The 25,254-nt window shown below is 32.9% G+C and overlaps 2 protein-coding genes across 2 annotated transcripts; one reads left to right on the forward strand and one right to left on the reverse strand.

The window, feature by feature from the left end:
• The first annotated feature begins 930 nt into the window (after nt 1-930).
• On the forward strand, nt 931-7,007 carry LOC122598654 (probable E3 ubiquitin-protein ligase LUL3). The gene is made up of 3 exons (XM_043771243.1): nt 931-1,479; nt 5,475-5,988; nt 6,747-7,007. Exons 1-3 carry the CDS (start codon nt 1,007-1,009, stop codon nt 6,858-6,860), a joined length of 1,101 nt encoding a protein of 366 aa, XP_043627178.1. The 5' UTR covers nt 931-1,006; the 3' UTR covers nt 6,861-7,007.
• A 14,800-nt stretch (nt 7,008-21,807) lies between these two features.
• LOC122598001 (heavy metal-associated isoprenylated plant protein 33-like) lies at nt 21,808-24,764 on the reverse strand. Its single transcript, XM_043770609.1, has 3 exons — nt 24,392-24,764; nt 23,940-24,015; nt 21,808-23,823 (listed from the first exon to the last, which is right to left on the reverse strand). The coding sequence occupies exons 1-3, from the start codon at nt 24,419-24,421 to the stop codon at nt 22,253-22,255; spliced, it is 1,677 nt and encodes a 558-aa protein (XP_043626544.1). The 5' UTR covers nt 24,422-24,764; the 3' UTR covers nt 21,808-22,252.
• Nucleotides 24,765-25,254: the final 490 nt, after the last annotated feature.

A 25,254-nucleotide genomic window follows, 5' to 3' on the forward strand; every position in this document is an offset into this window, starting at 1 on the left:
TCCACCTCTCGTCTTTCATATCTCTCTCTTAATTTTTCTATCCATTTCATCCTTAACTGTCTTACATCTTTTACTTCTTTTTCAATTAAAAAAATAAATGAAACATAGAAAAACAAGATAGATGAAAAGAGATAGATTAAAAGACCACGACCACTCTTTCTAACTCTCATCCTCCTCTCGGCTCTCCTCGTCTCACTCCTAGGAGTGGTGTGCGTTTGCACTACCACAACACTAGTGCTCTCATCTCTCTTCCAGCCTTCCTCCCTAATAACGAGCTGACTAGCACAAACACCTAATACAAAGTTTTTATAAGTGCCAATTTTGTCTCAGATTAGGAACCAACAATGTACATTTGATTTATTATTAAGAAACAAACGAGTTTCATGCGTGTTTATATTTGTGTTTTTTTTATCTATTATTTTATTTTGTTTTGATTAAGCAGCGATGATAGATGGTGGAGATAACAAAAACACATATCACAAGAATTTTTTTAAAAGATAGGTTTAACTTTTATTACCCTACTCAATGATAGAAAAGTTCCACTTAAAGTAGAAAAGGAACTTCGTTATTACATCAAATTTAGTATTCCCTATAAATATGGTGTTTTAAATTTATTTTTGTAACTACAAAGAAACCGATAACACCAATGAAAATGATGTATTGGTTCTGAGTCTTGATAACGCCAAATAAAACTAAGTAAAACTGATAGGGTTTGGATTTGAACCATCTTCAAGATGAAATCAGTTGGGAAAAGAACACCGTAACTAGTGGACCAAGTCTAAATGGCTGTTAAGAATTAAGTTGTTTCAATTGACAAGAAGGAAATGTTGTATCTGGTTCAGCCAAAAAGTCAAATGTTTCTTAAAAATCTTCTTCGAAAAAACGTGTGTTGACAAAGTCACCCCCAAATTATACCCACCATCCCATCATAATTGCCACCACTTTTCATCTTTTTTTTCTCGACACTCCATCTCAAGATTTCCATCAAAGTTCCAAACTTTATCAAATGGGCATCTCATTTAGCAGCAGAAATAGAAGAAACAACAATTATTATCATCATCAAAACCATCCTCCTCAACTAATTTCATCATACCCATCTTCTGATCCTTCTTTTTCTTCACCCCCACCATACAACTACCCACCGCCGCCGCCGCCGCCGCCGGCTCCGCCAGTCTACCACCAACATCCCCACCAACAAAACCCATATGATGGAAATAGCTATTCCAACAACCCCATGATGATTGTTAGGCCTAATTTTGGACCTTACGTTAATAATAATTACAACTATGGGTGGCGGCCGGTGGCGCCGCCGCCAGTACTACCTATGTTGCCGCCGCCAGCTTATGTTGAACATCAGCAAGCTAAGAAAGTTAAGAATAATGTGAATTTACATAAAGATACTTTGAAAGTTGAAGTTGATGATTTGAACCCAGATTGTTATTTGGTTTCCTTTGTTTTTGATGCCCTTTTTGATGGCAGGTTAGTCCCTTCTCTGTCTTACTATTTTTATCATATATATATATATATATAGTGTATATGTATAGCCTTTTGAGCACAATTTAATTTTAAGTACTAGTTGCCATATAAGTACTAAACCGGCAAGGAAGCTTAGTGAATTGCCACATGAGAAATTGAGCACAATTTTGCACACTCGGATAGGAAGAAATTATAAGAAGTAGAAATCGTATAATCGAATGGATTCGGTCTTTGTCTCGTGGTAGCCTGCTCCAGTCCCTTTAGTCTTTAGGACCATCATTGTATAATCATTCATCGAGTGAAGCACCTGTGCGAGCAGTAGTGGACAAAGTGGATAAATCAAAAAAGTTGTGACTGTCACTTACCTCTAGAGTCGATTATGTTATACGAGGAAAAAGTAGCAATTTATGCACTCTAAATGTTTGAATCACCAATGTTTTGTGGAAAATAAGCTATATGCTAAGACGCTTTCGAGGTTTTAGTCTCTGCTGATGAGGCGGCACCTGGGTTTGAACTTTGAACCACGCCGGACATGGAATAAACTCTCTCACAATGTTTTTTTCCCATTGAGGCCAAACCTAAACCTGTGGATCTCACCTAAGTCACTCAATCTATCCGAAAGAAGAGGAATTTTGATAATGAAAACTGTTGTATGAGATTTCCGAGTGATAATAATACGTCTCCTCTATACTTTTGTGGTATAGTATAGTCTTTTGGTTGATATCTTTCGGTTTGTAGCTGGCATATGTACTAAGTAGTGGTGTAGTACATAAACAATGCTGAAGATGGCTTTGCTTAATAAATTTTGATGGATACCCCAAAGTCTTAAAAATAAAGTTTCGTTTTGTCTAAGTTGACGGATCATATATTGGATATACGGATCATGTTATTTGACATGTTGGATCCCAATAAATGAATGAAACAGGATCAGATTTAGATTATAATGTGACAATTGATAGGTCAAGGTTGGAGTATTTATTGCATATGCACAGTAATTAATTTGTTTTTAACCAGAAGTCTGAACCTCTGACAGTTGGATATATCGATGATCTATCCTAAGTAATTGATGATTTGACTAACCACGGGTTAAATTCTAAGGGAGTGTCAGTTTTTCAAAAAAAATTTCTCTTGACTAGCATGATACTTGCGCAATGCGGCAGTGGTAGCTGCGACGATGGTCCGGTGGTGCCCGTGACGGGTGGTGATGGCGGTGACTATTGGTGACGATGACGGTGTTGAGTGATGTAGATTGATGTTAATGTAACTGATGTAAAGGTTTTGGTGGAAATATTTTAAACGATAGAAGGATACCCGCGCAATGGTGCGGTGATGTAATGGTGGCCGCGACCGGTGGTGATGGCCGCGAGGGGAGATGGTGGCGGCGGGCGAGTGGTGGTGATAATTGATGGAAAGATAAATAATCTATAGGGTTAGTGGAGATATTTCAAAAGATAAGAGATTGATGGTGTGAATTAATTCATTAAGAGTAGGATGGTCATTTCGCATATCTCATTTTTCTAATTTTTCAACAAGGGTGGATAATCTTTATATAGTAGTATAGATAAGTGATGACACTTGCATGAGGTTTGCGACCAGATTAGAATTCTGAACAAGCTTTAGATGTCAAATACTAATATATAGAGTCGACATGGCCGGTACGACAAAGTGGCAGGGTATGCACCAGCCAGCCCCCTTGTAGGTTTATATGCTTAGTGTGTATTTTTTAAGAAAGATAGGATTTTTTATCACCTCTATGGAAAAATACCTAAATAGATTAATGTTCCATCATCAGTTCCTGTTGTAGCTTAGTGGCTGAGCAGCTATGGTTCTAGATTGTTAAGCATGTGTTTGAATCTTTCTCTTGATTTAAATTTTGTTCTGGTTTTATTCTATTTTCCTTTCTCTACTTGAAAATAAGTCCCACAACTTCACACTTGGATCCTGAATCAACCCTCTAGTTGAAGTTCTATTAACAGAAGCAATTGCATAATCAGCACCTTCTCATATATACCGATGACATTTTCTCCGGTCTCTGTTTTTGTTTGCACCGAGACTGGACCATCCCGATGTACATGTCAAAGAAAGCCCCTGAATACAAGTATCTGTCAAATTTCATATACGCTAATAGGGAATAAATAAAAGCCACAACTTGACTTTTGAGCATCAAAGATGACAAAAATATCACAAGTAAAGGTAGGAAATGGGTGGGTCGGGTAAATAGTTATAATGGGTACTTTAAGATTTTAGGAGGCATCAGGTTGGTTAGACCTAAATCATTTATTGTCCATTTTATTAAGTTCTTTAATAAAGAATGAATGCACTACAATAACAATCTAACCTTTTTTTTTCTTTGACATCATTAAGTTTTGAAAGTCAAAGCTTTACTTTGCCAAGCTCATAATTTTGACATTATTAAGTTTAACATATGCCTAATATCTTTTAAAGAATACTAAAGTTATGACGTAGATTTTGATTTGAAAAGCTAACCATACCAATTTTAGTCTATGTTTTCTTTGAAGAACACTCAACCTGAGTACCCGACCCCAGCACCTAAATTTGCTCTCTTTAGGATTTTATCCTTTGATTTTAGCAAGACGTAAATAAAGAAATCATATGAACAACTAGTAAATTATTGAACAGAGAATAAAGCAAGCCTATACTACCATACAAGTTCTCACAAGTAAAGCCATTTGTTCAAATTTGTATACAGAATTTAAAGAGAAATAGAAGAAATACCAGCAGTGAATCTGTAATTTCTAGTCTTAAAGGTAATTTGAAATGATCAAGTTGGTGAATTATAGTCATTAAATGGATCTTACCTTCAGTTAACACTTGGAGGATTTGACTGCACATTATATAGTAATTTGTAAGAGTTACATTTATTTCAGTAATGATTGCAAGCTTTTCTTCAAGAACGTTTTCCTGACGTACCCGGGCCGAACAAATACCGAGAAAAATCAAGACATATTCTCTTTTCAGCACCTATTTATTTCCTCCTAGTTGCACTGATCAGACTCAGTATTTTCAGTCAATTATACATAGTTAAGGGTAAACTGCATAGGAGGAATATACAGAAAGCCATTATGCAGGTTACTGTTTTACCTGCAATATGGATATTTCCGAGGCCACACTCCACAGCTTCATTTTGCAACACTTGAAGTCTACATTTTCGCTCGGGTTCATACTTGCATTTGTTACATTTGCTACATCAGCATCATGTTAATATTTAAATTTCAGTTTGACTTCATCAATACTTTTATAAGGCGCTTAATATCTTAAATTCGAAACTTTCTAAAAAATGTTGATCCTCAAAGTAGTGAATCATAAAATAGAACTTGCCTAAAGAAACCAAGTAGTTGTAGAATGTATGTACACCAAGAGATTGAGTGTCCAAGGCTTGGCTTGCTGTGGTTGAGAACATAAAAGTACTTTAGGGTTTCTTGTTTTACTATAACCCACAAAAGCAAACATACAAGCTGTATCTCTTTAATGACATGCTAAAGTAGTCCATAGTTTAGCCAGCAGAGCTTTCATAGATCCGAGATTATGAAGACATCCTGCTTGTTATAACCCGTCCCTCTTCATTCTTCACATAAATTAGAATGGCAGTTGCTATGTAAGGTTTTATTCGAAATAATTGCTGAAATAGTGATTTTGGACACTAAAACTAGGGTTTGGTTCACAGTTAGGTATCGCCTCTGATGATCCGACACAAAACTTTAAGAACTTGTAGCACATATAAACACTGTTTTTACAATTCATTTCACCATGTCTAATCATATGGTTATAATTGTTCAATCATATAATCACTTTCAAAATGTTTATCCAGACACCCGCTTAGCTTTCTTTAGAGAAGAAATAAGTTAGCCTATTGATTCCTGCCAATAGATAATAGATTTACTAATGTGTTGATTTTACTTGCATTTTGAGACTGAAGGCATGTTTGCTTTTCTCTTTGATGACTAATTGTTGTTTCTTATTCAAATTTTCAATGACAGCATAACCATATATTACTTTGCAAAGGAAGAGGCTGATTGTAAGTTTGTTCCATTATATGCTGAAGCATTTGTACCAGTCAAAGTCTCATTCAAGAAAGGAATTGGCCAAAAGTTTCAACAACCCTCAGGAACCGGCATTGACTTAGGATTCTTTGAGTTGGACTCTCTTTCAAAACCATCATCTGGGGAAGATGTTTATCCGCTTGTGATATGTGCAGAGACAACCATGCCGCCGTTACCAACTGATGAACATCTTTATAATCCAGTACAAAATACCGTTACTACCCCTCACATGCAAATTACACAAGCTGTTTTGGAGAAAAACAACGGGCATCCTTTTCAAGTGAGAGTTATGAGACAAATATTGTGGATCGATGGAGTTCGGTATGAGTTACGCGAGATTTATGGAATTGGGCAATCTGAGGAAAGTTTTGATGATACAGGTTCTGGAAAAGAATGTGTTATTTGTATGACAGAACCTAAAGATACTGCTGTACTTCCATGTCGGCATATGGTAAGTTCTTGGTGCCAGCATATTTAATATAGACTTGAAGATGGGGCAATAAAGGGTCAGGTGGGCTGGGTAACAAGTCAAAGTTGGTTGAAACAAGCCCGGTTGGATTGACGAGAACACTTTTTTTCCAAATTCATATGTAAATGGGTCAGCCTTTTGTTAAGATGTTTTAATTTAAAATTATATGAAACTTGAAGGTGAAAAAACATACTGCTTAGGATGTGAACCTACTAGATATGGATCAAATGGGTTCATATCCACATTGCTTGTGTTAGACATGGATATGGGTATCATCCGTTTTATCATATATAGTTTCAGACAAACAAAGATATGTTTATTAATAATGAGAACACATGGATAATGCATGGGTTTCAGTGACTACTAATAAATAACCTGACATGTGATGCACAATCCATATAAGTTATGGGTATTTGTCAGAAATGATTTTAAATTTAACCACATTTTCTATTAATGTTAGTGAGTTGGATAAATTGTGTAATAATAATTACATTAAAGAGATGCTACATAGATAAATTTTAGATGTTAGATGCTTATAACGTCGGCGATATAAGTATAAATAACTTAAATGCGTTTTGGACTTATATAAGGATTTTTTGATATCTGTTTGCAACCCTAGTTCATATGGACCCCAAACTTATATCTTCTGTATCCATAGATTCCTAGGGTCTTTCACCATTTGTTAACTATCAATAGTAGTAATTGACCAAGTGTGGTATTGTCTTTTTTGCATGATTCAGTGTCTATGCAGTGAGTGCGCCAAAGCATTGAGACTTCAATCAAACAAATGCCCAATCTGTCGTCAAAATATCGAGAAGCTAATGGAGATCAAAATTAATACAAATGATCGGTGATGTATCCTTTTCTTTTTACTGAATCCATAAAAAAAAATTAAGATACAAAGTATATTCTTTTCTTCTTGTCCAGTCTTGTGATGTAGATAATATTATCATGTATGTATGTTAAAAGCTGCGAGTTAATATTCTTTGTTTTTGTATTAATCATAGTTTCTTCCTTCTCATCTAGGATTTTCTTTTCTTTTATCTCTTTTCTTTTTGATGAGGAACAATGGTGAGCCATAAAGTCAAAGTCAATGAACCCAACCCTTGTAAAGCCATTGAGCCATGGTGCACATGGGTCTCTCTTTGTTGATAGTGAAAGACTGGTCTCTGTGTTTATGTTTATGTCAGATGTTGGCATGACCACTTTACCACCACCCCCCTTTTCATATGCAAGCTTGGAATGTAAGCTTTGCTTTATCTCCTTTTTGTCTTCTTCACTTGGCTATCCTTTTGGTCATATGTCTATCCTTGTCTCAAGCTGTTTAAAGTTCATGAGGAAGGCAGGGTAGTTGCGGCGGCTTTCCGCTTTTACACTTTATTTCCCATATTCTTGTTATTAACACTTGTCCCTTTAGATTTAGTATTCAAAAGATCATGCAAATTAAAAGAATATTTAGGGAACCACAAGGGGTTGATTTTGCGCCTTGTGGCATAAAGTCTCACTTTTGATTCTCACTTGGTCACGGAGCCTTTTATGCCTAATGTGGCATTAGGATTCTCGCTGGTATAACTTATGTTTTTTGTCATTTTGGAAGAATGGATTGTTAAAGGTTAGGTGAAAGCTAATACAGGTTGAAACATGGTAGTGCAGGTTGAATCGGGCCAAGTTGCATTGACGTGCAAATACTTGTATGGCTGTTACTGGATCTGATTAATGCACATAACTTGATTAGAAAATTCATCTTACTCCAGTAATAATATGTATTATTTTTAGAGTAGAACGATTTAGTAGGTTGTAAGCATTCAACAAATTAACCGTTACCTTTAGACCATGTGATGCATTTGAACCGTTTCTCTTTTACCTAAATACTTTGACATGATCAAGTATTATAATCCGAAATGACTAATGAACAACAAAATCCCACAGAAAACTTACAAAATTTGTCAGATTTAAGTGTTTAAAATCAAAAGAAGATTAGCATGAACCCATTAAACTAATTAGAATAAAGATGTCAGATAACCTGGATATACTGTGTTAATGCATGAGGAGTAAAAGGTTAAGATAAGAAAGAAATGCATTATTTTACAAATGAAGAGAATATTTGACATGGAAGTTAGCACTGGGAGAGAGACAAAGGGTGAGAGCATCTGCAGAACTATTTTACAGAGGATGTGTGGACAACACAAGATACAAAATTGGTGCAGTAATAATATTGACTTTCTTGTATCTTTCTGGGCTTGTTAATAATAATCTTATATACGTATAATTGTAGCTTGGGGACCATCTATACTTACTGTGCACTTGTCTCATTCTTGCCTCATGCATTTCTAGGTTAACATTTCTAACTTGTCACAAAAAGTTCACTTTTCAAATCTTCAATTATTTTTTTCCCTGAAAACCATCAAATTTAAGTACGTTACATCCACGTCTAAATCGTGCGGTGCAGGTTGTGTTTTGCTTCGTGTTCGATTCGTACAATGTTGGAAAAAGGGACCGTTTGAAGAGGGTAGTGTTTCTTTTCCTGAAAACTCAAAAAATCATCTGGTGGTAACTTTTATATAATGTCTATCGTGTCATTACAAATCGACTTAATTAAGGAAAACGCGGTTGTGCATCGATTCAATTTCTATCAAAACAACTATTTATAGAACCGAGCTCTCATCATCTTTGATTTGGGAATCCGAAATAGGGTTATCAATAGTAGAATTATTCTTTTTAGTTTGTATTGTAGCTCATATATATGTAATGACACATTTTGTTTTTGTAAGTATTGCTTTTGACATTTCTAACATTAGAAACGTGTCAAACATGATACAATTTGTTTAAAGTTACCATGTATAGAACGGAAGAGAGCATGTGGGGAGATATATTTGTGTTTGTAAAAAGCTAAATATTGCATATGATGATGATTTTTATGAGAGTTCCAATGAGTAACAACAGAAAATGGAAGGATTATTATGTGTTAAGTCTCCAACATAAAAAAATGTATCAAGTGCAAAATGGCCAAATAGGAACACCATCCCCACACCATGTGGTCTACATGTGACACCCCTTCAATATAAATGGCAATTGCCCTAATTGCATTTACATATCATATTCACTTTTCAAAATGTTATCATCATTTTTGCTTTTTAAAAATGAATGTCATAATCATGAAATAGGGTTTGTATACTTTTTACTGCATTGTGAGTGTGCCTTAAATATGACTTGTGCTAAGCAATTGTGTCTTTTCGTGATTTATATGCTCATAAAGAACCGCCTATTGTGGTAAAAGAATTTCCACTAAGGATGTTCCCCGAGTTTAGCTCTCGTGATCTATACAAAATAATTCCTATATGTTTCATAGCGATTTTACTCAAAAGGTAATATGATTAAGAATAGTAGAGAAGTTCTGAATAACTAGGGTCGTACAGAGGTCAACTTGAGCTTGGTTTGGTAGGTTTTCGTAACGTAGGTTAGGTTCACACTTGGTTCGAGGAGAATTCGAGCTGATTCAAAATCGGCCCAAAAAGCTCAAATCTAATGTAAAAGCCGCTATGGTTTGACAACAAAAAATGTAAAGTTGAACTTCATTGAAATTAATTTAAAATTAGAGCAAAACTTATCCCAAGTCAAAAACCTTTTAGGAACTCTTTTTACAATATCATTGCAGAATTCAAACTAAAACAAATACATTTATAGAAGTTTGCTAGGCATAACTCTTATGAATTAGGATTAAGTTTAGCACACTGAAAAATATGATGATACATAAAAATAAACTTCTACAGAAAAAATGGTCAACCATCATTTACAACAATTTTTTACGTGTTAATCATAGCCCCAACCAAAATCCATATATTTATATATGTTGGAAAACTTATTACGTACTACTTAATTAAGACTAGAAAATTTTAATATGATCTTAAGCTTTACAAGTTTGAGATCGCATTTAATTTCGAGCTGAGTATGGTTTTTTAAATTCAAGCATGGGCCGTATAACTTGATAAAATCTCATATTGAATGAGTTTGAGTTGCTTGATCAATACTCTGACACGTATGCCAAAATGATAGACACGAGGGTTGAAAGCTCAACAAATAAAATTTGCCATCTTTGATTATACGTTGTTTTGATGCGTCAATAACTATATCACATATAACATGCTAATTTTGATTTTCTAGTTTCTGTGGACACATCTAAGAACTACTAAAAGTTTAAATAAATAAGCCATGCGCAGAATTGAACTTGAGTAGTTAACTTACATTGACATTATCCTTGTTGAGGATTATATGATTACCAATTTGATACATGGGATCAAACAGTTAGTATCAATCTACTATTTCTTTACACTTAGGTTAGGATAATTTTGATAAAGATGAACATGTATAATTTTGAATTTGAAATTGTTACACCTATTATAGTATATATATATATATACTCTCGTTACAAGCATTGAAGTACTAATACTATGTAGATGTATTTTAGTGTCAATTCTGGTACTTTAATTGCTTTTGACATGAATCAGTTTCAAGAATATATAGATACAAATGATATATATGTATCCATCTCAAATTCTCTATCCACCTCAAACACCAACAAACAAAAAGTGTTTGAAACTACACTTTTGTTTGTGTTAGTCCATTCATCTTTGACTATTCCTAATTGCTTATATCCAAATTAAATCCCATGTATATGTATCTATATATGTATTATATAAAAATTGAAAAATAATATTAATAAGAACAATTGTAAATTGATCAAACATGCTACTTATTTATTTATTTTATGTATAGCATTATTTAACACTAGTATTTGTTATTATCTAATAATTTGAACAGAATCTTCTCTATCCCAAAAAAATTTAGACCACATTCTAACAAAAATGTTATGACCTGCTTGAATATGATGTTACATCAGAATTTGGTTAGGTATATGATCCAGAATCATTCAATAGTGAAATGACATTTAATCATACCTTGTATAATTTTTTAACTATTTTTAGCCTTCGGAATTTATGAATTTTATGAAAGAAAGTAGTTAAGAGTGACACTCTTCCTTTAATTCATCCGAAAAAAGTATAGAGTTATGGAGCATATATCCCATATAAATGTGAACTGTGCATATAGGTAGGGGCGTAGGAATTAATATGATAATATAATATTATATAAATATATTTATAAACAATGAATTATAGCATTATATGGAATTAATAATCAAAATTCTAAATTTTATTGGTATTGTTGACCATTGAGTACTTATTATAATTAATTTATTCTTAAGAAACTGGGATTCAAAGTCACTCATTAAAGTCTTTATTGGAATGGGTGAATCCTACTTTATTATATCTTGGTTTATGGTTTATATTAGTAAAAAATACAATGTACTTTTTATATACAGTAGCTTAATTCCCTTTAAAAGGGAGATGATATTTATACCATAAATTTTGATTAATGTATCATAACGTACAATTTTTACAGTTGACTGTACAAATTAATAATGCACAATAGTGGTAAAAATATCAAAATAAGTGGTACAAATATCAATTCCCTTTTTAAAACTTGTTCTTTGCAATCCAATCCCTCAAAATTAAGATAAATGTTATAAACATAAATATAATAATTATAATGTTCTTTTTATAGAGGTTTGGTTGCAAAAAAGAATTGCTCACTCCCTTAACGGTGTATTGTGCAGGTTAATATTTAGGCAGACTTTACCTTTATTTAGGTAGGTAAAGAGATTACTTACAAAATCTACTTAAATAATAAAAAATGACCTCCAGCCTTTACATCGGATGAAAATCGAACATTCAACATTTATCTTTAAATATAAAAATGTTTATCAGTGATTCGAACTATGATGCTCTTTGGTTGCAAGATAATTATGTGATAAGGAAAGAGAGCAATTACATTAATTTGTCTACCTACTTATTTACTAAAGGTAAGTGGTGTAATTATGAGACCACAATAATTTCTCAAAAAGTTTAGGGAGTTCTCGTTCACTCACTTGCACTCTTGTTTAACTCCACATGCTTAAATTTGTATAATTTAAAGATGTTGGGTGTTTCAAGATCATACGAATTACAATGTCATTTTATGTTTTAATTCTCAAGTCTTTGTTTTATGGGCCTTTTTCGTTATAATATATTTACAACTTAAATGTTTATATAAATGGCCAGGAGCAATGGCTTTATCACTTGCAATCATGATCTTACAGGCTAACTATACAACAACCTCTTGTACTCTTGAGTCATTGTGGTGACATAAAGGAGGATGTATCCATGTGTTTTTCTAGTGTTCAATGTTGATTCGATATAATATGGAGTGTATATGTGACACATGGGGCTACTACACTCGAGAACTCAAGTCATGTTAACTTTTTCTTGATGGGAGGTTTTTATGATTGACATATATTGAGGATTTAGATGAAAAAGGAATAAACATTTCATAACCAAATAAATGGTAGCTACGGTTAAGGTCGATCAATAATGTTTGGAGACCCTGTATTAGATAACAAAACAGACTCTGTATAACAAGGGGGGGAAATATTACAATTATTATAAGTATATATAAAAACATGTTAATAACTTTTTACAAGTCTTTGTCACTTATCTCTATCTTAAGAAGTAGATTTTGGATGGTTATTAACTTATTATGTTGTATGTCCGCCCTCAACACTATATTCACATCGCATTGACAAAGTAAATGATCGTATATGACAAGCAATCCTAACCTATAGAAAATTACTAGACCACACGTTCATTTTATAAGATAATATATTTATTATATGCTATTATAAAGATAAAAAAAGAAATTACTAAATGTTAAAAACTAAAAATAAAAACTTACAAGAGAATATTTTACTAAACTTTAGGTACAACTAATGGAATAACATCAACCTCGATACAAAAATCACATGCACAAGGAGAGGACGAGTCAAAGGTTACGGTTTTAAAATGCAAAATATAAAAGTAAGTAATTTATTTTATTACTAATAAAAAAAGGTCTTTTCCATGGACAAAATAAACACTTATTTTATTGGCCACTGGGGTCGATCATCCTCATTATTGGTTTTCCCCGATAAAGAATTGGGACCCATAGCTCACTTTTGTCTATATATACAGTTTAATTAAGTTAGATTTAATTATTGTTTAAGTTATACTATAAGTACGTGATTGTATAAACATTAATCTTGAGAACAAATATTGGACGGTTATATTGTGCATTTGGTAACTTGAGAATTTGTGTATATCGAATAATATTTCCATAGTTTTTGATTAGGTATACTTCCTTGAGGGAGTGTGTCCAATGCTCTCTGGAAACTATACTATACGAATGGATACAAAATGTAGTTTTTGATTAGGTATAATTTTTATAATTTATCGAGGTACGGTTTTTGAGATAAAAGATTTTGACTGAATTGGATGAATAAATGATTTATAGAGGAGAGAGAAAAAATGATTGGTTGAGATTTGAGTAGAGAAAAAAGGTAATATACTTATTTTAGGTAAATATATAATTGATAGAGAGACATTTTAGAAAAGTAAATGTTGAAACTTAAAGTTGTCTGTTAAGTACCGCACGTTAAAATTTGTCCCTTTTTAATGCATTTACCCCACCGAACCTGGATTTTTTTATGAATGCTCTCCTATTCCGACTTCCCAGAGCCTCTGGTAGCACAACCGACACAGCTACGGGTTCCCTGCCCCTGCGGTTTAGTCCTTGCTCAACGGGTGGGTCTTGCAGTCAAGCTCCCTTCTGCTTTTGCATCCTGGCGTCGAGCTATTTTTCCGCACGACCTCCCCCCGATGAACCATATAGCCAAGAGAAACCATGAACCAGAATATATAACTAATTTGTTACGTCTATATTAATGCTAGAAAAGCGATAACACATGGATTTCATTCCTTTCTCTTTTGATTTTAACTTTTGATCTATCATTTTTTAGACATAAATTTTAAATCTGACAATTTAGTCGCATTTATTATTTCTCTTAGTTAAATCGATCATTTCTATTTATTTCAGTGAAAACTATTAGATACTTCAATGGCAAAAAGTTGGCACTGGCATAGGGATGGTTTTTACGAGACTTATTCAGTTATTTGTTTTGTTTGAGATGGATTCTAGTATAAGATATAAAGTTGTTGATACTCGTGAAAATGGATTATTATTAAATTTGATTCTGATTCATGAGGAATATTGGAGCAATCAGGGTACTAAACTATTAATGATAATGAATTTTAATCTGATTCCTTATTCGTAAGTTTACACATTCATGTTACAACATTTTATTTTGTGTCAATGATAGTCTTGAAATTAAAATGGAAAACTGCACAAAATAAAAAACAACTTTGATCCAATTCACGCAATTAGCAGTTATCTTTAAAACTTATCGATATTAGAATTGACCTTTCAAAAATTACTCAATATAGCAATATTTTGTCCCGTCAGCATGTGACATGGCATTTTTGGTGACATGGCAGTTTACCTCCTCTCCACTAAATATAATTACATTCACTGTTAAAGAATAGCTGCAATATTCATATACATCAATCCACATATACATATATACATTCATATGTATTTACACATAACAATCATAAACATTCATTCAGAAACAAAAAAACAAGACACTAACCGAAACTCCTTATACCGATAATATGATAATATGAATCAAGGGCCCATCCTTGATGTTTATTCGTAGCCATAACCATTAACGAAACCAAAACTCAAACACCCGAAAACCCAACATCATCTTTTTCAACATCCCTTTTTTCTCCAGGTTACCTATAACATACCGGTTCACCACGGGCACCGGACATGGCAACGGCGATGGAAACCTAGATCCGGTTAAATCAATTAATGGGTTTAATGGCGGAGATCCATGTGGTTCCGGTTCTGGGTTTGGTTTCGAATCGGGTTTAAGTTCATATCTACAAGGTGATAAGCCATGGCTAAGAGATGAGAGTGATGACATGGATGATACGGGAGAATTTTCCGGTGATCTTTGTGAAGATGAAAACGGTGGTTTCGAAGTAACCGGAAGAAGTTGTTGCGGGTGACACATGTTTTTGTTTAAGTTCTTTTTCCATGACCAAATAATAATAATAATAATAACAAGAATAATAATAATAATAATAATAATAATAATAATAATAATAATAATAATAATAATAATAATAATTATTATTATTATTATTATTATTATTATTATTATTGAATTTTTTAATAAACAAGAGGTTATTATGATATGTAAGATTTTATAAAAAATCAATGTGAGTTTGAAGGCAGGGAGAAAGAACAAAGGAAAGACGAAATGAATTCGGGGGGTTGGGAGAGGAGGTGGACTGCCGTGTCACCAAAAAGACCATGTCACGCACTGACGGGGCAAAATATTGCTATATTGAATAATTTTTGAAAGGTCGTTTCTAATATTAACAAGTTTTAAAGATCACTGCTAATTGCGTGAATTGGATAAAAGTTGCTTTCTATTTTGTGCAATTTTCCCAAATTAAAAATCATCAGTAAAGCCGTAAAAGATTGAAAGTTTGAAAAACCTTACGTTTATGGAAATCTTTTGTATCCACAACAATCTCATTACTTACTTTAATATGAGAATAGAACGTGAACAGTAGTTATTTTGTTTTTTTGCATCACATAAATAGATAAGATATATATTATGTATATGGGACTATAAGCAAAATAGTTTGTAAAAGGAGTGGTATGCCTACCTGTCTCTTATAGTAAAATTTAAATAAATTTTACGTGAACAGTGGTATTTTTGTCCTTATATGCCGTATTAGTTTAAATACCATACTTACCAATTAATAAATAAGAAAGTTTTATGGTGGAGTGGTTTCTGCTACTACCTGTGGGGTGGGAAGTCACGAGTTCGAAACTTAACCCTTTTAGTTTTTTTTATTTTGTTTCTTTATTTTTATTTTTTTATTTTGCCCCTTTCTTTTTATTTTTTTGTTTCTTTTTGGCCCCTTCTAATTTTTCTTTTTCTGCCCCTTCTGCTTCTTTTTTATTTTTTATACCCCTAACTTTATACAAAAATTCCTTTTTTTATTCCTTTTTAACATTTTTTTTATTTTTTCTACGGTTTACATGTTATTTTATAAGTTTTTAAAATGCTATATTTTTATTCAAATGCTATATATTTTGTATTTTATCCTATTTCTTTTTTATGTCTTTTTTGTTGCATTATATATTTGTTTTTATATTTAAACATTTGATTTTTATATTTTTTCACATGTAACATTTGTTTTTTTTTATAAAAAATTCATTTTAGTTTTCGTATTCTTTCTTTATTTTTTTTCCTCTTATTTCTTTTTTAGCATTAGTATCTTAGTTTTGTTTTTCTAAAAAATATTTGGTCATCCCCGGCCAACGGCCGGGTATAACACTAGTTGTCTTTTAATATTATGGTTAACGCACCACAAAAGCTTTTTGTTTTTCATAAATTAACCAATATATAAAAATTAATTATCAACATTCATATACACCAACACCATATTGAGTAGTAACCATTGCATTGGAACTTTTTCTTTAAAGTAAATTTAATTCACAAACTCGCTTGTACGTCTACGGTGTAAACAACATTTTCAAGCTATACAAGTATCATATTACATTAAAGTTACATCAATATATCCTCCCGACTAATTGGGCAATTCTTTGATCCATTTCTGCACCATAAGAAACTCACATAATAAATGTGCATGATAATCTTATCAACGTATCAGGATGTTCGTGAAATAAACAATGACGGAGCTAGAAAATTTGTTCGGGATGGGTCAAATCAATAATAATAAGTCAAAAATCATATAAAAGTCATATACCAAGTTTAATATATATATATATATATATATATATATGCTACATGTTAAAAAATCAAAGTCCAGAACGGGTCACGGCCCATCCTACGTCTAAGGTGGCTTCACCACTTGAAACAAAAGTCACTTCTATCTTCCATTAGCACCAACACTTCTCCACGACAATACCTCGAAAATATAGCTAGCTAAATCCTTAACAAATAATTTGCAATTTATTGCTTTCCTTGTTCTACGTTAGCCAATATAAACTTACACAGCCTTGTGAATATTTTGATTTTTCAGGAAATCTTCAATCTTTATTATAATTAGTAAGGATTATTTCATTATCTAGTCACTGTAAGCTAGTTTAAAAATATAGTATAAATTGAGTTTGGTCCAATCCATTTAGTAGTTTTGTTTGTTTGGAAGAGTAGTTGAGTCTTCCATATATTGGCAATCAGTATATAAAAAAAAAAAGAGATCTCACAACAAGAAACATATCGTTTAATGACATATTTATTCATTTTGATGCCAATCAATTAAGTTAAGAGGTTATTTGCATTCAATCAGTACTGATTTGCGCTAATTAGAATCTATCCCTGTCAAAAGGCATCTCATTAGAGTTTTTAGTATGTTTGTTTGATAAAGATCAATATATATATTTACCATGTTCATTTTGGTTACATTTAAATACCCAAAATGCATACAAATAAGTTTAGCGTGTCCAACTACGCCAAGGAAGTAGGATGGGGCTCAAGCCTATCCTAAGTTTGTCCGCAAGCCTAATCAAAAAAAAAATTATTACTACGTTCACGGTTTAATCATACAGACTGATGTATGATTAATTAACGATTTGTGCCTTATAGGCCGAAACATCTCCGAACTTGTTTTAAGGCTAGAAAATGCTTGATTTTTTTTTTGTCTAAACTTGTTTGAGCATCTTCAATTTATATGTTGGCCATCAACCAAGTTGTGTACCGATAGGAAAATGCTTGAAATGTGTAAAATAGCGTAAACATATCTTTAAAAAACTTATCCGACATCTGTTTATAGTATATTTTTTTTAAATAAATGACAACGGAACAAGAACGTTTTTGCAAATATTCATAAATCAATAAACATCCAACCTTTTGTTTACTTTCAATTGAACTACAAACACATTTCCTAAATTCTATCGCATACTATTTCTCTTAAAAACAAACATTATATCATAAATAATTTTAAGCTACCTTCATTGTCGAGGATCACCTCTTGATTTTTTACATCAAGAGACAAAGCCTCTATCACCAACGAAGTGGTGATGGCAACATACATCAGCCAAAAACCAACAGGGTATCACTTAGTTATGGTCTAGCCATTTTGTTTCCTAGTTATCCTTACATAATATAAAAGTTGAGCTATGAAACAACTCTAAAACTTAAATAATTTCTCTTCATAATTGTTGTTATAGATATAATTGCATAGTTTACAAATGTATATAGTATGGGTATTATATTCTTCATTTCTTATGTGGTTTATTAGTGATATGTGCATTGTTGGAAGCATGTGAATTGATTATATTGATGATGATTAAAAAGTTGAAAGGGTGGAATAGGAAATAGATATTGGGAAAGTGGTAATTGATTATATTGATGATGATTAAGAAGTTGAAAGGATGGAATATGATGTATATGTGTGTGTAAATAAACGTGAAGTTTGTGATAAATAAATAGATGTTTAATGAGAGTTTATTGAGTTGGGGTTATATAATATGTTTAGTTCATGATGGGTCTATATATATGAGAAATCCATCATTCACTTCTCACTTTGCATTTTTCCCTCCAGAAAGCATTTAGTTCTCGCAAGTCTCTTTAAAGCCAAAAAAATACATTTTCAAATTGGGAAGAGTAATGATATTGCTGCCAAACAACCTAAGTAAATGGATGCTATTTTTTTGGATCAACTTCACAAATAGTCTCCTGTCCCGATTATTGTCATGTTTTGTAGGCGTTGGGATGTGATCACCGTGAAGAACAAGTACATGAGGACCGACTTCATCATCTTTGATGAAAAGGTTTGTAGGCGGGAATGTTTTTTCTATATAGATGTTTGTAAAAGATATATTTTTCCCAGTTTTTAATGTAATTATATTTTTGCGTTGGTAGGTTAATACCCTTCATTGTTTTGTCAAGGTTGCGATTGCTTACCAGTTTAAGCCACTTCTGGAATAAGACTCTCTTTACATGTTGAAGGACTTTAGTGTGCCGTCGAATCCTCAAAAATACAGGATCATGAAAGATATTGAGTTCATGATCGAGTTTCATGGTTCAACCATAGTAAGAAAAGCAACTAATATATAAAAGTTGAGCTATGATTCAACTTTAAAATTAAAATAATCTCTCTTCATAATTGTTGTTATAACTCTAATTGCATGTTTACAAATATATGTAGCATGGGTAGTAAAATATTGATTTGTTATGTGATTTATTAGTGAGTATGTGCATTATTGGAAGAGTTAGTAATTGATTATCCATGTAAGTATGATATAATGTGAAGTTTTAAAATTCCATTAGCCTTACTATTGATGATGATTAGAAAGTTGAATGAATGAAATGTGAAAGAGACTAACTAAATCTCAATTGCTACCATACTTTTAGATGTTATTTTATTCATATATAAATACATTTAAATATTACACTAAAAGACAATCTATAACAAATATACACCAACTAACGTATTACATACTTTTTCAAAATAAACAATAAACGTTAATTAACTTAATTAATTATTGGTAACAACATATTGTACATATTATGGAAGTAACACACATTATATAAATAAAAATGCTTTATCACCCTATAAATTAACCTAAAAATCATCTTAAAACTATTAGATTATGACATGTGAAAAAATAAGTAATTAAACTCATCATATACAACATCAAGTCAATGTTCTGTAACTTTTTTACACACAACTTAACATTGTTCTACTATAGATCATTTTTAAACCACACGTTAACAATCAAAATGATACTTTTTAAATACAACTATTACACGAAAACAAATATAATTAATCATGGACGTGCAACGCACGGGTCTTAAGACCTCGTTTAAATGACTACAAAAAGCATTATTAATTGTATTTTATCTAACAAACTTGGTTAGGTGTTAAAAAGTTAAAATCTAAAAAATATGTCAAGTTTTAACAAAAAATAAATAAAATAAATAAAAATTAACGACAAGTTTTGATCACTGAGAATATCCCTATTAGGTAATAATGTCAATAGAACAATTTAAGAGAAAACTCAATACATATTTGAAAAAATCTCGTTTGTAAGATTCAAATCCATGATTTCATAGTCTTTGAATGTTATCCCACCACTAAAATGCACCTAAGCTATTAAACCATTCACACTACGATTACAATATACTAATCGAAACTTCTACCGTAAAACTACAAAATGGATCAAGAATATCAACCCAATTACTCTAAATGTTTTTTTTGAAAGTCGGGGCAGATAAATGACTAACACAGTAACACCCTCAATTTTCATGCGACCACGTCGGGTTTGAATTTTGACAATGCTCTAAAGGGTTTATTCTGTCATGTGTAGATGAATATAACATTGTTAAGAATCACTCACCATATTTGCATATGACAAGGTTAGAATCCATAAACTCTTAAAAAAAACCACAAAGTGAAAAATTTCCAAATTATTACGCTATCCTAGTGGTAATTGCTCTAAATGTTACCATCTCAAAATAGTACACAATACCCTAATAAATTCGGTGAGTGCACCAAAACCAATAATCCCACCCTCTTTGCACTCTTTTTTAAACTACTATACTACTTAACTCACATCGTACATATATAGATATAGATATAGATATTAGATATATACATATATATATATATGGGAAAAGGGAATATAAGGTTGTTCGGCACCTAAGTTTAGGTGTGGAACCTCTTACATACTAATATTTTATTATTTCTTATTTAATGAATAAATACATGGGCCCCCATGATTTTTATGGATTAAAAAAACAATATATGAATATTCCACACCTAAGCTTAGATACCGACAACTTTATATTCTCATCCCCTTATATATATATATATATATATATATACATGTAGGTATACACTTACACCATATTAAAGATAGTGGACCCCATATCATCACTCCAATTGGCCCCTTCGTTCTCATCCCAATTTTATAAGACCCCACGTATTGCCCTCCATGATTTTAAGTTTTTAACCACATTACACCAAGATTCACCTTATATTACAAAAATGAAGAAAAAACAATTAAAAAAAAAAAGTATCCCCAATCATCATTTATCTTCTAGGTTCTGTCTTTCAAAAATCAGCTTAACAAATATTTTGTAAAATGTCACTCTAAAGAGAAGTCAGAATCATTTACTTCTTTATGAATTGTACCGCCAAAGCATATGAATTCATTGAGAGTTAATTTAAAAGCAACATATTATAGATTTGAACTATATGAATTAAAGTAATAAAGATACCCGTCAATTTAGATTATGTAAAGATAGTGAAGTACAAGGAAAATGGCATCAAATTCAGTATACTTTCTGTTGGTATTTTGCTTCTTTTCTTGAATGATATGTTTCTTTGATTTTAAAGATGGTAATTGGTTTTCCATCTTCCAGTCAAGAACACTAGGCATTGTGTTAGTTTTGATAATATGTGATATCTTTAAAATAATAATATCTTCTTGCACTTTTAAGTTTTACCTTCTCATAAATATAAAAAGAATAAGACGGTATATAAAAAAGATGTATGTATAGGCATCAAAATTGAAGTTGTAATATTAATTAGTTAAGAGTCAAACTATAATCTTATTATTTAAAAACATACTAGGAAGTTAACTCATCATTTAGTTATCACTCTCAAGTTATTACAAAAGAAAATACACAAGCAACTTTTTCTTGTCTTATTTTCCAATTACTCAAGTTGTAAATACTAGAACTAAACATAGATGAAACTCAAAAGTAACTGAGACAAGAGATGATTTATGGGGGAAGAAATGAGGGGAACATTGTTCTGTTTCTTAAAAACCCCCAAATTTCTATTCATATTATTTCTGTGTTTTTCAACATATGAACATATATAAACATCAAGCTCATAAAACCATAATTATCATCATGATCTTGACCATCACCACCACCACCATCATCATGATGATCATCATCATCCCCAGCTCACTGACTCATTAGTCGCTAACATCTCATTCTCCCCCTTAAGCTTTTTGATAATATATTATCATCTATATATTACTCCCCTATGATCATAATATAAAAAAACCCTAATTTATCTTTAGGATCAAGTAAAACAAAATTAAAGAAAAAAGGGAACACCTAAAGCTAAAGATAACCCCATCTTCTGAACCACCAAACCACCACCATAGACAACCAATGACCGCCACGCAACCTTATTCAGATTGGACTTTCTCACCCTCACATTATGTTGCAACTTGAGGTGTTTTCGTCACTAAAATAATGCGTGATAGGGTCACCTTGTGGTGGGTGTTGGTAAGGGTAAGGTGGGTAAGGTTGATATGGTGGTGGTTGCATATAATTTACCGCCGGTGGTGGTCTCGCATACATCATTGGGTGAAATCTTTCACCACCGCCGCCGCCGTTTGCTTGTTGGTTCATCATCGCCAATTGTTGTTGATAATATGGGTTACCAGCCATCACTTCTGGTCCTCCACCTTGAAAATGCCCACCACCACCACCCATACCGCCATTCATTCCGGCACCGGCCGGTAGCCCTTGAACCGCTTGCATATTACCCATATGGGCCATGGATGCATTCATTTGACCCATTTGATTCCCCATTTGACCCATCATTCTTGGACCCATCTGACCCATGGGCATGTTCCCCATTGGGCCCACATTACCCCCACCCCCACCCCCACCCATCATCATGTTTGGCATGCCATGTACACTATCATTCATCCCACCCTTCTTTCCTCCATTCCCACTCATGTTTCCACCACCCCCTTGTTGACCACTTTGACCCCCTTGTTGACCACCACCCTTGTTCTGACCTTCCACCTGAGCTCCGCCGCCATTCTTCCCTCCATTCTTTCCACCTCCACCACCACCACCACCACCACCACCACCACCCTGATTTTGATTCCCTCCGCCACCTTTCTTACCTCCACCACCACCACCACCACTTACCGGCACATTTCCACCACCTCCGCCGCCGCCTTTCTTCCCCCCATTCCCACCATTTCCCCCCATTTGAGCACCACCCTGTGGCATTTGCCCACCTTTCATAATCCCCGCCGGCAACTGCCCACCATTCTTCATAAACTGCGGGGGAATCTGCCCTGCTTTCATAAGCTGTGGTTGCATCATCATATTACCCATCTGACCACCCACCGGAACTCCTCCGCCACCACCTTTCTTCCCACCAACCACCACCGGTTTTTTCATAGGAATATCATCTAACTCATCATCATCAAACTCATCATCATCATAATCATCATCATCAAATTCATCATCGTCATCATAATCATCATCACTCATATCATCTTCTTCAATCACCTTCACACCTTTTTGCCCATTCTTCCCACCACCACCACCTCCGGCGGCGGCAGCGCCTCCAAAATTAGGAACCTTCATATCTTTAAACTGAGGAAGCATTTTTAGATCTTGAAACCCTTTCATCTTCTGCAACTGTTGTAACTGCTGAATTTGCTGCGGCGTCGGACCGCCGCCGTTCGCCGGCGGCCCCTGATTTTTACCATTATTGTTACTATCTTTTCCACCACCCCCCTTCTGTCCCTGATTTTTATTATTACCACCAGCGGCGCCGCCGCCGCCGCCGCCACCTTTACCACCTTGAATCTGCATGTTTTTAAGTTGATTATTTAATTGTGGATTCGGCTTAGAAACACCCCAAATCTCGGCAAGTTTCCCACTTTTTGCAAGTTTCTTGATTAGTGTATCAGGATCAACATCCCCTGATACTGTCACCTTGCTCTGTTCTGGATCTATATTAACAGTATAAACCCCTGTTTTCATAAAAATTCAAAAAAATATAAATTAGTTATCAAGTATGTACATTTACTCAAAACCCATATTGGATTCAACAAAAAGTTATGAAATTTACAAAACTTGTAAACATTACCATCAATTTTTTGAAGTATTTTCTTCACTTTTCTCTTGCATCCATCACAGTGTATATTCACTTTCAGAGCACAAGTCTGCATGCAAAAATATAATGTTATTTCAAGATCTTGATACTATTAAATTCAACAAGAAAACCCCTGAAAATCCCATAATCAAATTAGAGGAGAAACAAAAAAGGTTCAATTTTTATGGAAATAAAAAAACAAATTATGTTCATATATACATATTGTTATTTGTTATGTATTAATTGAGGAGAGACTGGGGTTGAAAAAAGAAATATAATGAAGGAGTAGAAAACAAGCACAAATGTAAAGGCAAGTTTAAAGATTTTTGAGTTCACAACAAGCAAAGCATTGAAAGAAACAAATTACTATACAATAACAAATAAATAAATAAAATAAAATACACCTTTATTTTCACACACACTAAAGAGAAAATTGAAAAATGTACCTGAATCTTCACAAACTCTTCTTTACTCATATTTTCAAGATTAAAGGTAAGCAACCAAAATGAAATGAGATTATGGGTCTAAAAGATCTTAATTGACAAGAAACATAAAATGAAAAATTTGCTGTTAAAATGCTAGGAATGTATGGTTTGTTTGATTATAGTAAAATGGGAAATGAAGAACTGAGAAAAGGTTTTAGTTTGGTTTGTTTATGAAAGCACAAAAACAAAGAGAACTTTGACAACAAGTCTCAGAGGCGGTGGGTAAACATTAAAAACATCTCTGAAATTAGAATACCAAAGAGAGAAGAAGTAAAGATAGAGAGAGAGATGAAGATGATAGCTTTTTTTTGCTCTCACAATATTAAGTTTATTTATTTTGGGTTTTCTTTTCAATGAGTAATATTTATAGGTGAATATTTAAGCTGGCTTGAAACTTTTGGCTTGGCCGGCTTTGGTTCTTCTTTTTCTTTTCTTTTTTCATGTTTTAATGAGTACCCATTTAATCTTAATTTTGCTAAATACATGAAACATGGTAATCCTCAACCAAATTTCAATCTACTTTTTATTTGGAAACGGCAAACTTCAAGGATTTTCCCAACAAATATGAAATACGAGTATTTCTTTTATAGAAGTGTGTTAAGCTTTGTTCAATACATTTCGATTTTAATGAATAGTCATCATTAGTAAAAGGTGATTAAACGTATTGCTTTTAACTGGTCATTAACGTATTTGATTAATGAATATTTATTAATAAAGTTGATTAAAAATTCCTTTTAGCTGTGTTTTAATGTGTTAATAATCTCGACAAGAAAGGAATTGCGTTAGATGTCATTCATGGTCAGTTGGATACTTACTATTCTCAT

This window comes from Erigeron canadensis, chromosome 4, assembly GCF_010389155.1.
Source record: "Erigeron canadensis isolate Cc75 chromosome 4, C_canadensis_v1, whole genome shotgun sequence".
Taxonomy (NCBI): Eukaryota; Viridiplantae; Streptophyta; class Magnoliopsida; order Asterales; family Asteraceae; genus Erigeron; species Erigeron canadensis.